This window comes from Sorex araneus, chromosome 3 (assembly GCF_027595985.1).
Source record: "Sorex araneus isolate mSorAra2 chromosome 3, mSorAra2.pri, whole genome shotgun sequence".
NCBI classification, from domain to species: Eukaryota; Metazoa; Chordata; class Mammalia; order Eulipotyphla; family Soricidae; genus Sorex; species Sorex araneus.
Window position 1 is genome coordinate 227,002,366 of NC_073304.1, and position 16,463 is coordinate 227,018,828.

Genomic DNA, 16,463 nt, shown 5'->3' on the forward strand with positions numbered 1-16,463 from the left:
AGAACTTTGTCCCTGGATACAAGCCAGGCGCCCGCTAGACCCGATGCTCAGCAACGGCTGCAAATCAACAGCTGGCTAGAGCCTGAACGGCTTCCAAGCCCTGGGAATTCACAGCTCCTCAGAGCCGGGGCAGGATCAATCTCATTTGCATTTCATCGTGACTCAGGAATTCCCTGGGAGCATCCCTGAACAGATTAAAACATGTTGGCTCCTGGGGGCCGGAGCTATAGTACAACGGGTAGGGCTCTTGCTATGCACAGGGCTCGGCCGGGTTTGACCCCAGAGGGTCCCTCCAAGTACTACCAGGACTGATTCCTGATCGCAGAGCCCGGAGTAAGCCCTGAGCATCACTGGGCGTGGCCCCCAAACCCAACCCAAACAAACCAAAAAACCATGTTGGTGGGACTGGAGCCATAGCACAGCGGGTAGGGCATTTGCCTTGCACGCGGCCGACCCAGGTTCGGTTCCCAGCATCCCTTGGGGTCCCCCAAGCACTGCCAGGAGTCATTCCTGAGATGCAGAGCCAGGAATAACCCCTGAGCATTGCCGGGTGTGGCCCACAGAGAAAAAAAATAATAAACATGCTGGTTTCATCAACCCTTCTGTGTGGGGAGAGTGGCCAGAGGGGTCAGCCCAGTGGCAGCGGCCAGCGTTCCTAGCAGGAAGGGACTGTCCTCAGGCCCTGGGGAAATGGTGGGATCAGATCCAGCGGTCTCAGAAACTGTGTCCAGGCAATCACAATCCACAGCCATGGGTGGCAGAGAACAGACCCGGGTGTCGAGCTGGGAGGCCGGAGATGTTTTCTGGGTAATCGTGCCTGGGCCAGTGAGAGAGGCTCCGGGAACTCACGAGAATGAGCGCGGGGCCGAGGAGACAGTACAGCGAGGAAGGTTCTGGCTTGCCCTGCCCGTGACAAACTCTGGTTCAATCCCTGCCACCTTATGCGGTCCCCTGTGTTCCGTTCCTGAGCACAGAGCCAGGAATAGCCCCCGAGTTCTTGCAGAGTATGACCCAAACTCTGTCTCCCCCCAAAAAATAGAAAGCCCCCCCAAAAAATAGAAAGCTGGCTCCCTGGGGTGGGCAGGCCACCCAGGAACGGGAGGGGAGTAGAGGGCCAGAGCGGAATATGGGAAAGAGGACCGCGAGGTCCCCATCAGTCACGCCTGGGGACAGAACGACAGCATGGCTGTGCTTATGAGAGTGCGGTGACGCTCACCCGTCCCTTGCTCACACGAGGAGCGGGACCCGTGGACAAGTGGACATTACCTCAGCCTCGTCTGGTCATTCTGGTCACGAGTCTCTTTCTTGACAGCGTGTGGGCGGTGAGCGGCAATGTCACCAAGCAAACCCCACGCCCGGCACTGTGACCCAGTCCTGGTCCCCAAGGGCCAGGAGGAACCATCTCTTCCTGGGGCCACCCTGGGCTTGCCCATCCCTCCGGTCATCAGGCTTCCTCAGGACAGGGGAAGGAAAGGGGACGCGAACTGAGGCCATGGTTGAGGACTCGGCGGGGAGTCTGGAAGCATCTAGAAGGTGCTGGGGATGCCCCGAGGCCAGCACGTCACTCACCTGTTGAGATAGACGCGCTTCTCAGTGAACTGCCCATTGCCGTGGTGCGGGTCCTCGAAGGGCTCGTTCTGGACCACCTCCACGCCCTCCCCGCGGTCGCTCTGCTCGTGGCTGTGCTTGCTGATCATGTACAGCTGCCCGATCTTGTACTGCAAAACAGACGCGAGAGCTCAGTGCCCGCCGGCCTGGGAGCGTCCAGCCTTGACGCCCACCCCGAGCCCTGGGCTGACGGGCGGGCGCGGACACCAGCCCCGGGCCACGGTTCCGTGGTGCTGGGGGTGTGTTCCCAAGCACCTTTGGGATTCTGGGGGGGGGGAAGTTCCCCAGGGTGCGAAGTGGGGACTGAAAGGGGAGAGGGGACTCGGGTCTCTCTGCCTCTCGGCCCCAAAGGGGTATGTGCAGATGGAGCCCAATTCTGTGTGGCCAAACCCAGGCCCGGGGCGCCTGCCTGGCCCTTCGCCCTGGGCACCGTGATTCCAGAAGCCCTCCTGCGCAGAGGCCCCCCAGAGGCCCAGGCCCACCATGAGTGGAACTGGGGTTCTCAGGCTTGTGCCCACGAAGGGGAATCTCCCCACGGCCTCAAAAGGAATGGACTCCCAAGGAACCGTCTCCCCCGGGGTCCCTCACGTCTGAGCTGACTCATACCCGTTCCCATCTCTCCGGAAACACAGGGCCAAGGGCGCCCCTCACCCTGCACTCATCGCCCATCCCGAAGCCCCCACACCCCAGGAGTTTCCACGGTGGCAAAACTAATTTGGTGGAGAAAAACGGGGTGGGAGGAGGAGGAAGGAGTCAAATGACTTATGCCTGGTCGATGCTGGCTCCGAGTCGGAAAGACGGGGCAGGGCCAGAGTGGGCACCGCGGCTAGGGTGTTTGCCTGGCACGCGGCTAACCGGATTCACCCCCAGCACCACACACAGACAATCTCCTCAGCCAACCAGGAGTGATCCCTGAGCGCAGAGCCAGGAGTAAGCCCCGAGCACTGCTGGGTGTGCCGCCTGCCCCCCCAATTAAAAATTATGAGACCCTGCAGCAGTGTTTCCCAAGGGGGAGTCATGTCCACTCTCCCACCCACTCACACACATACCTACATACACACGCCTACACACATACATATGCATGAAATACGGATGCCACACAAACCTATGCATGAGCTTCACACACATATAGAGACACACACATGCATATATACATACCTCTACACATATCACACACTATACCCCTCCATGTACAGGCTTCACATAGGTATGTACATACGCAGAAACATGCATCCATATGTACATATACATATATCTACACATGCATCACACACACACACACACAGAATTGTCCTCAACCCCTAGAATGGGGAAAGTGGCAGAGCCTCACACAAGTTACTGTCAGTTCTGGGTTGTCCCCCCAAAGAACCTGGACCAGCAAGGACGAGGTCCACGACACGACACGGAGACAGCGAGGGGCGAGCTGTGAATGAAGAGGGAAGTGAAACACGAGTCCACGATAGACGCCCCACGGAGAGCACTCAGGGCAGGGCCTCTGGTCCCCAGCTGCCGCAGGGAGGGGAGTGTGGAGAGAACGTGCGAGACCTCGTCTGAGGCAGGCCCAGGGCCCAGGGCCCCGGGAGAGTGTGGGGTCCCTAGGGTCCCAGCCCTTCCCCATGGCGGCCTGCACTCAGCGCCTGCGTGCTTGGGGTTGGGGGAGAGCCCTGGGGACATCAAAGATGAAATCTATTTTTTAAATGGATTTGGGGAGCAGAAGCTTGGCCAAATGACTTTTTGGTATGTCGGGCCCTTCCCTGACTCCAGGAAGCAACGAGGAAGAAGAGGGTGTAGGGCAGGGCTGTGCGGATCTCAGAGAGGCTCCGGCGCGACTCACGTAGAGACCAACTCACACACAGATCAACTCAGGCAGAGATCAACCCATACACAGAGAGCAACTCATCACAGAGAGATCAACCCATACAGAGAGCAACTCAAGTAGAGATCAACCCATACACAGAGAGCAAGTCATCACAGAGAGATTAACCCATACACAGAGAGCAACTCATCACAGAGACACCAACACACACACAGAGACCAACTCATCACAAAGAGATCAACCCATACACAGAGAGCAACTCATCACAGACATCAACACAGACACAGAGACCAACTCATCACAGAGACACCAACACAGACACAGAGACCAACTCATCACAGAGACATCAACACAGACACAGAGATCAACACATCAGAGACATCAACACAGACACAGAGATCAACTCATCACAGAGACATCAACACAGACACAGAGATCAACACATCACAGAGACATCAACACAGATACAGAGATCAACGCATCACAGAGACACCAACACAGACACAGACCAATTCATCACAGAGACACCAACACAGACACAGAGATCAACTCATCACAGAGACATCAACACAGTCACAGAGACCAACTCATCACAGAGACACCAGCACAGACACAGAGATCAACTCATCACAGAGACACCAACACAGACACAGAAACCAGGGGCGGGCGCGAGGCAGCGGCAGCTGACCCCTCTGGCCTCACTGATCATTCCAGCGGCTCCCGAGGCACAGCCTGAGCTTACTCAGAAGGCGTCAGTCTGGGGGCGACCGACAGACACTCGATGCAGCAGACGGTGACATGGCCGGGGGTGGCAGGACACTCAGGCCCAGACAGGGCCAGACACAGAGGTGGTCAAGGGCTCCACGGGGGTTATTCCCCTCCCTCCCTCCCATGCAAGTCTACCTCCTGCACTGGCTGTGGCCATCTTAGCCCGGCCACCCAGAAGCAGAGAGACGGGGAGTTGGCCTTTTTGTTTGTCATTTAGGGGGCCACACCCGGCAGTGCTCAGGGGTTACTCCTGGCTCTGCACTCACGGTTCCATCCTGGTGGTGGCTGGGGATCATAAGGGAGGCTGGGAATCAAACCCGGATCAGCCGCATGCAAAGCTAGCATCCCACTTACTGAACTATGGCTCCAGTTCCACTGCAGAGTTACTTTTGAAATCACAAATTGAAAAGGACAGTTGGGGGAAGGGGAAAAGACTGGTGTGTGTGTGTGTGTGTGTGTGTGTGTGTGTGTGTGTGTGTGTGTTGGGTCACACCCAGTAATGCACAGGGGTTACTCCTGGCTCTGCACTCAGGAATCACTCCTGGCAGTGCTCAGGGGACCCTATGGGATGTTGAGAATCGAACCCGCGTCGGCCTTGTGCAAGGCAAACGCCCTAGCTGCCATGCTATCACTCTAGCCCCAAGACCGATCGTTTTGAGCCATCTGTCTGAAAGTCACCAAATACTCCTTAAAATCTTGACTTTGCCAGAGAGAGAGGACAGCAGCAAGGTGCCTTGCACACAGCTGAGCCAGGTTTAATCCTCAGCCCATCAGGAGTACTGTCTGAGCACAGGGCCAGGGGTCAGCCTGAGCACTAGTGGGAGCGGCCCCACACCCAAACTATAGATCTATACAATTCTGGGCTTTTCCAGCCCTGCAACTCTAGATGCTGCAGAAGATGGCAGGGGAGACTCTTATTCAAGTGCACAGTAAATGCTGGCCCGCTGAGTGCAGAGGGGTGCAAGGAGCCCTCACGGCAGCTCCCTGCTAGGTAGTGAACCGCCAACATGTGGCAGCTTTTTAAAATAATTTTTTTGGGGGGCGGAGGGGGTTGGGCCACACCCAGCTGCACTCAGGGCTTACTCCTGGCTCTGCGCTCGGGAATTACTTCTGGCAGAGTGGGGGCGGGGAGGGTCCCCTATATATATCACCCCTTCCCCACCATACATTCTCTCTGGCCCCCAACATGTCACATCTTTTTTTTTGTTTTTGTTTTTTTGTTTTTTTTTTGTTTCTGCTTTTTGGGTCACACCCAACGATGCTCAGGGGTTACTCCTGGCTTTGCACTCAGGAATTACTCCTGGCGGTGCTTGGGGGACCATATGGGATGCCGGGGATTGAACCCAGGTCGGCCGCGTGCAAGGCAAACGCCCTACCCGCTGTGCTATCACTCCGGCCCCCAACATGTCACATCTTTAAAAGTCCCATTATTTTGCGAGGTTCCACCCCTAAGTTAGGGAAAATACCACATACTTGATCATCAACTGACACGTCAAATGAAAATGAAGCAAGTTTATGTGTCAAAGGAAGGTGACAAGGGGCTGGAGCAATAGGACAGCAGGTAGGGCGTTTGCCTTGCATGCAGCTGACCCGGGTTCAATTCCCAGCATCCCATATGGTCCTCTGAGCACCGCCAGGGGTGATTCCTGAGTGCAGAGCCAGGAGTAACCCCTGTGCATTGCCAGATGTAACCCAAAAAGAAAAAAAAAAAAAGAAAGGTGACAAATTCCAAAGATTCTTTCTGAAGGCTTTGAAACCTGAAAGTGGACCAAAGGGTTGATGCTGATGGTGATAGGAGGCATTGATTTTTTTTTTTTTTTTTTTGCTTTTTGGGTCACACCCAGCAATGCTCAGGGGTTACTCCTGGCTCTGCACTCAGGAATCACTCGTGGCGGTGCTCGGGGGACCCTATGGGAGGTAGGAATCGAACCTGGGTTTCCTGTGTGCAAGGCAAACGCCCTACCCGCTGTGCTATCGCTCCAGCCCCAACATCGATTGCTTTTTTTTTTTAAGATTCGTTTCTAATAGTCTCAAGGGTGCCTGCCTTCAGAGTGGTCATTACACATAAGTAAACTGAGTCTCGGGTTAAAGATGACCTCCATGCCACGCGCTTTGTAGAATGTCCCGTTGGCTGATCTATTCTTTCTACCCCACCCAGCTTCAGCCCCGCTTTCTCTAGCGATCACTTGACCAATTCCAGGCCTTGCTACAATTCAGAAGTTCAGCACCGCAGCCTCTGAACTTTGCCATTTCCCGAAGCTGAGTAACAAAAGCCTGATATCATTGGAAAGATCAAAGTTGTTGAAACTGCGGCACACACCTATGGAATGGCAGAGCAATTACGCTCTCACTTTGAAAGATCTATTGTTATAATTCCAGGGCTTGGGTAATCATCATTACAGGCAATCACGATTTAGAGGCAGCTCCCTGAGAACCATCATTAGATCAGCTACCCCAAATAATTCTCCCCGGAGTCAAAAAAAAAAAAAAAAAAAGCACATCGTGAGGGCTCAGCTCTTTCTGCCTTGCACATCTGAGAGAGCTGCAAAATTTGAAAGCAGAGTTGTATAACGCAGGGTTTCTTAAGCTTTTTCCACATGCCGCCCTTCGCACCGAAGAATTCTTGTTCCACTTCAGGTGTGCAGAGGTATGTAGTATAGGCATGTAAATCACACACTAAAAATAAATCGCAAGGAAATTTCTTTTAAAACACATTGAGGGCTCGGTTGGAGGGATAGGACAGTGGGTAGGGCACTTGCCTTGCATGTGGGCAACCCGGGTTCAATCCCTGGCACCCCCTATGGAACCCTAAATACTTCCAGGAGTGACCCCTGAGCACAGAGCCAGAAGCAGGCCCTGAGCACTGCCGAGTGTGACCCAAAGATCAAAACAATCCACAAACACATAGGATGGAGCAGGGGTTTGGCCCACACGGGGATGGCAGGGGGTGGGGTGGGGGTAGGGGTGGGGACGGGGGTATTCCTGGCTCTGTGTCGCTTAGGAGTGACCCCTAGCGGTGCCCAGGGGACGAGATACAGCGTTGGGGATCTGAACCAGGACAGCAGGCATGTCAAAGCGAGGCAAGTGCATTGCCTCCAGCCCCTAAAATACAACTTGGTTTTGTTTTTGTTCAAAGCTCACTCCTGGCAGGCTTTGGGGACCCATATGGTTTTTTAGGGCTCAAACCTGTGTTGACCACACACAAGTAAAGCACCTTGCCCACTGTACTACCTCTCCAACTCCTAAAACACATTTTTAAAAAAATTTTTTATTAGTGAATCACTGTGAGGTAGTTACAGACTTACAAATTTACGTGCTTGCATTTCAGTCATACAATGGTCGAGTGTCCATCCCTCCACTAGTGCCCATTTTCCACCACCGATGACCCCAGTATCCCTCCCACCACCCCCACCCCACCTCTGTGGCAGGGCATTCCCTTTTGCTCTCTCTCTCCTTTTGGGTGTTGTAGTTTGCAATAGAGGTATTAAATGGAGGGGCTGGAGCTATAGCACAGTGGGCAGGGCGTTTGCCTTGCACATGGCCGACCCGGGTTCGATTCCCAGCATCCCATATGTTCCCCCAAGCACCACCAGGAGTAATTCCTGAGTGCAAAGCCAGGAGTAACCCCTGAGCATCACCGGGTGTGACCCAAAAAGAAAAAAAAATAGAGGTATTAAGTGGCCATCATGTTTGGTCTATAGTCTACTTTCAGCCTGCATCTCCCATTCCGAATGGGCCCTCCTAGCACCCTTTACTTGGTGGTCCCTTCTCTATCTGAGCTGCCTTTTCCCCCAGCATGAAAGGCCGGCTTCTAAACTGTAAAACACATTTTTTTAAGAGTTAATGCAACCCCCAGTTGAAGAAGTTAGGGCATAATGAACTGGGGGAAGCCAAACGATTTCTTCAGTTCATATCTGGGCAACCTTAATACCGGGCAACTCAATGATCACATTAACTTTCATGTGGTTCAATGTCAAGCTCAAATTTTAAAAATGAAAACCCCAAGTCCTGAGTGCGGCAAGGGATGGTCAACTGAACACCAACCCCCCACATACCTCTCTTGCCAGCTCAAGTATAGACTCCACAGAACTATCTGGCTGATCTTCCCTTCACTGTGTCTCTTTCCCCAGGAAACCGAGCTTCAGAGATGTCTGCCAGGTCAGGCTCTTGTATTCTTTTATTTTTCAGGATCACCCCCAAAGAACCTCATTGCTTCCTTCCAAGCCAGCCCCCTTCTCTGCCTCTTGGTAACCCCAGTAACATTTCCAAAATGCACGATGCAAAAAGATGGGGAGCAGCCCCTTACCAAAGACCTGCCTGCTGCTGGATCAAGCCAGCCCTGAAGGCTGCTGCTCAGGACCTCAGGCATCAGAACCCAGGCTGTCCCCATAAGGAACAGTCGCGCCAGAACCAAAGCACAGAGAAGCCCCGTCCTGTGACGTAAAGGGGCAACCAGGTTGTTATCTTCCAGCTGGAAAACGTGGGATTCCTTCCCGTCCCGTTCTGACCGTGTGGCAAGGAGGGAAGAGAAGCAGAGAGAGGGAAATATAGTCTGGCATGCCTGAGTGCTCCCCCCACCCCCACCCTGCCCAGGAGTCACGTGACTTATGCAGAACCACCTTCCCCATTCATGGACAGAGAAGAGGTCAGTGCTCCATACGTGGTGCTCAGGACACTGAAAGGTGACACCGTCAATGCCCTGCAAGGGACCCACTCAGGCCATGGCTGTAATGACCTCCCCCCTCCCCACTTCACCTGAGGTTCCCAAGCTTCAGACCACACACGGGGCCATTACACTCAGGGAAAGAGACGGTGAGTCCACATCTTATCTAGGAGGGCTGGGTCACACCCAACAGTGCTCAGGAGCCACTCCTGGCGAGGCTCAGAGGGCCATCTCGGGTACCAAGGATCAAACCCCCAGTTCAGGCGCACAGGCTCCCTACCTGCTGCCCCATCGCTCTGAATCCCCTCAGGAGTCAGGTTCTAATGAACCACACGGCTGCCCCCAGCCAGGCCGAGCAGGGGGCAATGCGGTCTGCCAACTCTGCGGGCGGCTCCCTTTTCAATAAAGCTTTATTGGAAAACAGCCGCGCACAGTCATCCTGTCGCTGCTTTTACCATCCACAGCAGGGTTGAGGGGTTGCAACAGAGCCCACCGCGGACCCACAGAGTTGACCACGTTTCCTGTCTTCCCAGGGGGTATTTGCTGGACCCCTGAGGAGCAGGCTGCACTGTTCCCCTCCACCAGGCCAGAGATGACTGGTGAGCATTTCAAACAGAACGGACCTGGATTTTCAAACTTTTCTCTCATTTCGGTGCATTTAAAAACATTTGATTCAGGACCAGAGAGATCGTGCAGCCGGAAAGGCCTTGCACACCGCCGATGCGGGTTCGACCCCCGGCATCCCATAGGGTCCCCTGAGCACCACCAGGAGTGATTCCTGAATGCAGAGCCAGGAGTCACCCCTGAGCATCACTGGGTGTGACCCCCAAACAAAACAAAATAAAAGCATTCAATTCAGCTCCTAGAAAACGTTTGTGTATGTCTGAAACACCTGCACCTGCGCCCTCCCCCCCACACCCCGTGTGCCGGAGCCTGGCTCTGTCCTGCTGTGACCGTCTGATTGGATGGCCATCACAGTGAACGCTCTTCCCCCCGTCCAGAGCCTGCCAACGTCCACTTGACTGAGGTCCCACCAACCCCAAACCCTCGAGAGGGGGCAGGGGGCTGCTGGGGTGCTCGTAATGACTCAAAGTTAGTGGTTTTTTTTGCTTTTTGGGTCACACCTGGCAATGCACAGGGGTTACTCCTGGCTCTGCACTCAGGAATTACTCCTAGCAGTGCTTGGGGGACCATATGGGATGCCGGAGATCGAACCCGGGTCAGCCGCGTGCAAGGCAAACGCCCTACCCGCTTTGCTATCGCTCCGACCCCTCCAAGTTAGTGTTTAAGGGGACGGATGTGTTTGAGGGGTCAGGTGGTGGTCACCCAGCGCCGGGGAAAGCTCTCGGCCACTTGAGAGCAGTGCAAATCGTCCATTTGATGAGATGCCTGTTCTACCCCTCATAAGACCTAAAATCTCGTCATTTTCCCAGGCAGCTGGCGCCCCCACGGCCTGTCCTGCAGTGATTTTATGGTTCTAGTTATGAAAAAAGGTATTTTCGGGGCCACGTGGCTCCAAGAGCTGGAGCACATGCTTTGCATGCAGGAGTCCAGGGTTTGCTCCTCAGCCTGGGGCAAAACAAATAAAACCAAACTATTTCCAAGGGGAGAAGCGCTCCCATTGGCCGGCCCTTCGGAACCTTCTCTGCAGGACAGCAATAAAGGATGACCTGGAGTCAGTCTCTGGAGCGCCCCACCTCCCCCGCCAACCCCCAGCCTCCCTCTACTAGGGCCTTGAACTCGGGGTCACTTCTACTCGCCGTCTGGAGGCTGCGCCCATCAGCAGCGTCAACACCGCACGGACTGCGGGGCAGGTGGCCCAGCCTGCACAGGGGAGGGGACTGGCTAAAAGCAAATGCCTGCGGGTCCCACCAGAGATAGTCCTCCTGCTAGGAGTGTGCTCTTCCCCTAGTGCATGCCCCTCCCCCAGGTGTATGCTCCTCCCCCGTCATTGGCTCCTCCCCTAGGTGTATGCTCCTCCCCCCGTGTATGCTCCTCCCCCTAGATATATGGTCCTCCCCCCGCGCATGTTCCTCCTCTCTAGGTGTATGCTCCTCCCTCCAAGTGTATGTTCCTCCCCCCCGGGTTATGCTCCTCCCCCCGCGTATGTTCCTCCCCCCAGGTGTATGCTCCTCCCCCCAAGTGTATGCTCCTCCCCCGTCATAGACTCCTCCCCTAGGTGTATGCTCCTCCCCCGGGTTATGCCCCTCCCCCTGCGTATGTTCCTCCCCCCTAGGTGTATGCTCCTCCCCCAGGTGTATGCTCCTCCTCCCAGATATATGCTCCTCCCCCAGGGTGTATGCTCCTCCCCCTGGGTATATGCTCCTCCCCCAGGTATATACTCCTCCCCCAGAACCTGAGCTCCTCTCCGGAGCCTGAGCTGCCCGCCCTAAAGGTGGGGGGGCCCCATCCTCCAGGTAGGCGGGGTGCATTTTTACCCTCCGCGTCTAGATCTGTCTTGGGTTCTGCAAGGACATGACTGACCAGCTCCTCGGTCTCTCTGGCGCTGTGATTCAGTGTCCACATTGCGCCATGGGGCCAGGGAGGTTAAAAAGAAAAAGAAGAAAAAAATGTAAGTTTCTTGGGTGCTTCGTCATCGCTCTGCCAGCCAGGTCAATAAACCCCGAAAACCAATATCCGATCCCACAAAGAAAATACCAACCTGCAGCTCGTATTTCAGGATATCAGCACATCATCAGAGAATTATCTTCCCTCCTGGATTTTTTATAAGGAGCCCACTGAGGTGCTTTGTTTACGTAAGCACTGTGTCATTATGCCAGGGATGGGGAATGAAAAACTGATAAAAAGATTTAAGAAGAAGCTGAGTTATCAACATTTAATTCAAAAAAGTCTCTCCCCTACCCCTGTGTGATAAACTAATATAAATGGCATCGGTGCTGCAGGCTTAACCCGTTCTAGTTTGCAGATGGATCGAGACTGGAACAGCAGCAGAACAGGCAGGGAGGGGCTGAACATGCCCCGCGCTGGTGCAAGATGAACTCTGTGTGCCTTCCTGCGAGGCGAACAGATCCCTCTCCGCTCACTCACGTAAAAGCAAAGGTCATTTGGCCACGGCCCATGAATGTCCTGTCCCTGCTCCATTCTCTCTATCCCGTAAGCTTTCCCCAGCCACGGCCATGTGCCTGGGGCCCCTGTGCCCTGTTTTCTGTCTATCTTGAATGACCCGATCCAGGAGGTTCAGGAAGAGAGCAGAGAGTCCAGAGAGTATGTGGAGAGGGGAGGGAGAAGAAGACGGGGGAGCGGGGCGGGGGGGGGGGGGAGGAGAGAGAGAGAGAGAGAGAGAGAGAGAGAGAGAGAGAGAAAGAGAGAGTGTTGGAGTGCAGAGAGGGCTGAAATTCCAACATTTTTTTTTTTTGGCTTTTTGGGTCACACCTGGCGATGCCCGGGGGGTTACTCCTGTCTCTGCACTCAGGAATCACTCCTGGGGGTGCTCAGGGGACCATATGGGATGCTGGGAATCGAACCCAGGGGATCATATGGGATGCTGGGAATCAAACCCAGGTCGGCCGCGTGCAAGGCAAATGCCCTCCCCGCTGTGCTATCGCTCCAGCCTCCCACCATTCTTGACAGCAGATGAAAATTAAAATCATACATTATTTTTAGTGGGGTGTGTGTGGGGGGAAAGTTGTGTGTTTGGGACCATACCTGGTAGTACTCAGGGTTCATGCCTGGTGCTCACTCTGCACTCAGGGGTCACTCCTAGGGATGCTCAGGGGAGCATATGTGGTGCTGGTCTCAAACTGAGGTTGGCCACGTGCAAGAAGAACATCTTACCCACTGTGCGATATCTCTCAGACCCCCAAATGCGCCTTTTTTAATTTTGGCCATACCCAGCAGTGCTCAGGGCTTACTTCTGGCTCTGTGCTCAGGGATCACTCCTGGTGGATTCGGGAGGCCAGCTGGGATGCCAGAAACCCAAGCCAGGTGACCCACAAGCAAGGCAAGTGCCCTACCCACTGTACTATCTTTCTGGCCACAAGACTGCACTGTATTATGTCCTCCTTCCAACACGGACGGGCCTTGAGGTGGGTATCTAGCCCTGAAAACTCATTTGATCCCTAGATGGAAAAAAAGCACATAGAGGTAACATTACAAAGCCGCAGCTACACAAAAGCTGCCCTTCTCTTACGTCTGGGTGAGAAGCTGACGTCGTGATCAGCTGCAGGTGAGGCCACGAAGACCGTCAACAGAACTAAGGTAGAAAGCGCCAGACTTGAGCTCACCCTAGGCCGGCTGGTGGGCACACTCCCAGTTCCCAAGAGTCTGGTTCATGGAGCCAATGGACCCCGCATGGATTCCAGAGCGGAAGGCAAGGAGACAGTGGCGGAAAGGAGGGTTCCCTGCGGTGTCCACATATAAGGCTGCGTGCTGCAGGAGCTCACCGCAGGGCCATCCAACCACATGGCTGAGAACCGGGAGCCCAACGGCAGCTCTGGGAAGGGGAGGTGCTTGGTGAGAGGTCTGGCCTTTAGAGAGCAGTCAGGGGCTGGGGAGTCGGCTCAGAGGGTGGGAGTACATTCTTTCCATGCTGGAGCCCTGGGTCTGAGCCCCCGCCCCATACTGTCCCCCAGTATCACAGGGGAGCAACCCTCCCCCTCCATCTCTAGCTCCAATGAGCTTTCTATTTATTTTTAAGGAATCTGCACTGTTTTCTATTGCAATGGACCAGAGTTATAATTTCTTCAGATCCTCGCCAATACTAGCTGTTTTCTGATTTTGTCCTGTTTATTTATTTATTTATTTTTCAATTGAGTAGTCATTCCGTATAGGTATAGAGTGTTTTGAAGTCAATTCTAGTTTCTGGCTCGAAAATTTCATTCTCATAAAATTCATCAGCTTTGTCACTTCGAACTCTTCTTTCAGAGAAGTCCCTGGTAGAGATTATTTGGTTTCTTTTACATCGGAATTGTCCCTCCACAGACCCTCCTGATGAAACACCAATGAAGTATTCTTTTTCAGGGGGTTGGGCTATTTCTTGAAAATGCTCTCATTGCAAATGTAAAATTAACTCTATGCAAATTCTCTCTCCATAGATAGATAGATAGATGATAGATAGATATCTCTATATGTCTTAGATAGATAGATAGATAGATAGATAGATAGATAGATAGATAGATAGATAGATAGATAGATAGATAGATATCTCCCTTTGAACAGAAACAGGCGAACCCATTCGCAAACCTTTCAAACACTTCCTGTTGTGGAGGCAGGACTCTACAATGACTTCTGTAACAAACGATCTCTTGCTTGGGGTGCTCGGGGGAACCCCAAAAGGAAGTAGTAATGACGGCAGCGGACACGACCTGGCAAGGCACTCCTCTTTCTGTTCCAGAAGCTGCCTGCAGTATTACTCAGGTGCCTCATCGTGGCAGACTACGGAGTCACCCGGACCCAGGCACCCACGAGCCCAGCTGACTCGGCTTTGAATAGTGTGTGACGCTTTCTCGTCAAAGCTGTGGGTGAAAAGGGCAGTTTTGGTCATCGGTGTATTTTAAATGCTTTCCTGACAGATTAATTCACTTTTTATTTTGCTTAATTCACTTTTAACTCTTTAAAAAAAAAGGGGGGGGGGTGGGACTATACCCAGTGTTCTCAGGGAGGACTCCTGACTCTGTGCTCATGGATTACTTCTGGAGGTGCTCGGGGGACTCATCTGGGGTGTGTGTTGGCTGTGAGCAATGCACACGTCCTACACCTGCGCCCTGCCGTGCTAGCTCTCACTTCTTATTCTCTTATAGGTGACAGCTACTCTTGAAATGACTTTGAACACTGCAGAAGACCGAAGAGATGCTTCTCATCGCCTTCTGTGTTGGGGGGGGGGGAAGCCCTCCCCAAATGCAGCTTGGGGAGCCCAGGGACCCCTCCTGGTGGTTCAGTGCCAAGGCCTGAGGGCTAGGGGAGATGGTGCAGAGGGCAGGAACCCGGGTCCAAGCCCCAGCACTATAGGATCCTCTGAGAACACAGGGAACAATCCTGGAGCACTGTAGGGAGGAGTCCTCGAGTGTTGCCAGATGTGGTCCCCTAAACAAAAAATCCAGAACGTGGGGCCAGAGAGACAGTACAGTGGGGAAGACGTTTTCCTTGCACAGAGCTAACCTGGGTTCAATCCCCAGCATCCCCTTGTGGTCCTCCAAGTCCCTCGGGGTCTGGCCCCAGAACCAAACTGCAGGACGCGGTGATCTGAATCTAAGTGTCTGGGGAGAGGCCCCTGGGAAGGAGAGGAGTTTTGCTCACTCCTCCAGAAGAAATATGACATCAGAGCCCTCCGCCCACCTCCTTTCCGCTCAGGCCACCTCGGGGGAAGAGAGGGCAGGACTGCGGGCCTCGGAGCAATCTCCTTTCTGACCTTTCCTCCTTCCCTCCCAGCCCCTCTGCCCCAGTCCTGGAGGGAGACCCCCCCCCAGAGGGGCTTGCCAGCCTGCGGGAGGAAGGCCCGCGTCCCCCCCACTCCTCCCCTCCCCTCTCCTCTGGGGCAGATGGTATTTGCATACTGACATATTGTAAATCTAGTCACCCAGGTAACGGGCTCCACTGCGCAGCGGTGCAGGGAAGGTCAGCCTGCTTCCTTCTAAAATTAGAAGTCAGACCAATCGGATTTGTAACCGTTCCAGGGAGAGTGCCCAGGTGGAAAGCAGATTGGATTCTTAAAGCCACTCTTCCAATCCGGCAGACATGGGGCTTTCCGCCGTGCCCGTAACCCCGCGCGACCACGTGCCCGTGTGCCCTGCAACCCTGCAGCTTCGGGAAAGAATCACTGAGGACTTGGGGGCTGGAGCGATAGCACAGTGGGTAGGGCGTTTGCCTTGCACTCGGCCGACCCGGGTTCGATTCCCAGCATCCCATATGGTCCCCTGAGCACCGCCAGGGGTAATTCCTGAGTGCAAAGCCAGAAGTGGCCCCTGTGCATTGCCAGGTGTGACCTAAAAAAAGCCAAAAAAAAAAAAAAAAAAAAAAGAATCACTGAGGACTTGCGGGAAAGGGTGGGGCCCAGGCCCACACCTTCCAGGACTCCCAGTGGGCCTGGGGGTCTCTCTCCCCGCACCCCCCCGAGCTAAACCAGCCAGGAGTGGCACCCTTTTATTTCTTTTTAAATTTTTTGCTCTTTGGGTCACACCCGGCGATGCACAGGGGTCACTCCTGGCTCTGCACTCAGGAATTACTCCTGGCGGCGCTCAGGGGACCCTATGGGATGCTGGGAATCGAACCTGGGTTGGCCGCATGCAAGACAAACACCCTACCCGCTATGCTATCGCTCCAGCCCCAGTTATCAAGCACCCTTCTTTTTTCTCCTTACTATGGAGAGGGGGCTGGAGGGGCTTTGAGAAATGTCAGGGAGCTCCTGCAGTCCCCCTCGTCACTCCTTCCTCAAAGGTCTAGGTGCCACGAGGGAATCCCGGGGGCTACTATTGACACGGGCCTTTCAGGGCACTCGGGAGGGACAGCGGCCCGGGAAGTGAAAGGCGGGAAGGGCGTTCGGAGCTTGACTCAGCCTCCTCGGGCCTTTGGGTTCTGCTAAACAGCAGGTGACCGCTGCAGGGTGAGCGGGGACTCACGGGGACACTCTCAGGAGACAGGGTCTAGTTCCCC

General features: G+C 54.2%; 1 protein-coding gene across 1 annotated transcript in view; it reads right to left on the reverse strand.

Moving 5' to 3' along the window:
* Window positions 1-16,463, reverse strand: part of PITPNC1 (phosphatidylinositol transfer protein cytoplasmic 1) — a 262,102-nt gene that overhangs the window by 142,524 nt on the left and 103,115 nt on the right. The window contains exon 2 of the mRNA XM_055133683.1: window positions 1,570-1,718. Coding sequence (XP_054989658.1) covers window positions 1,570-1,718 — 149 coding nt within the window. The remainder of the gene's footprint in view (window positions 1-1,569; window positions 1,719-16,463) is intronic.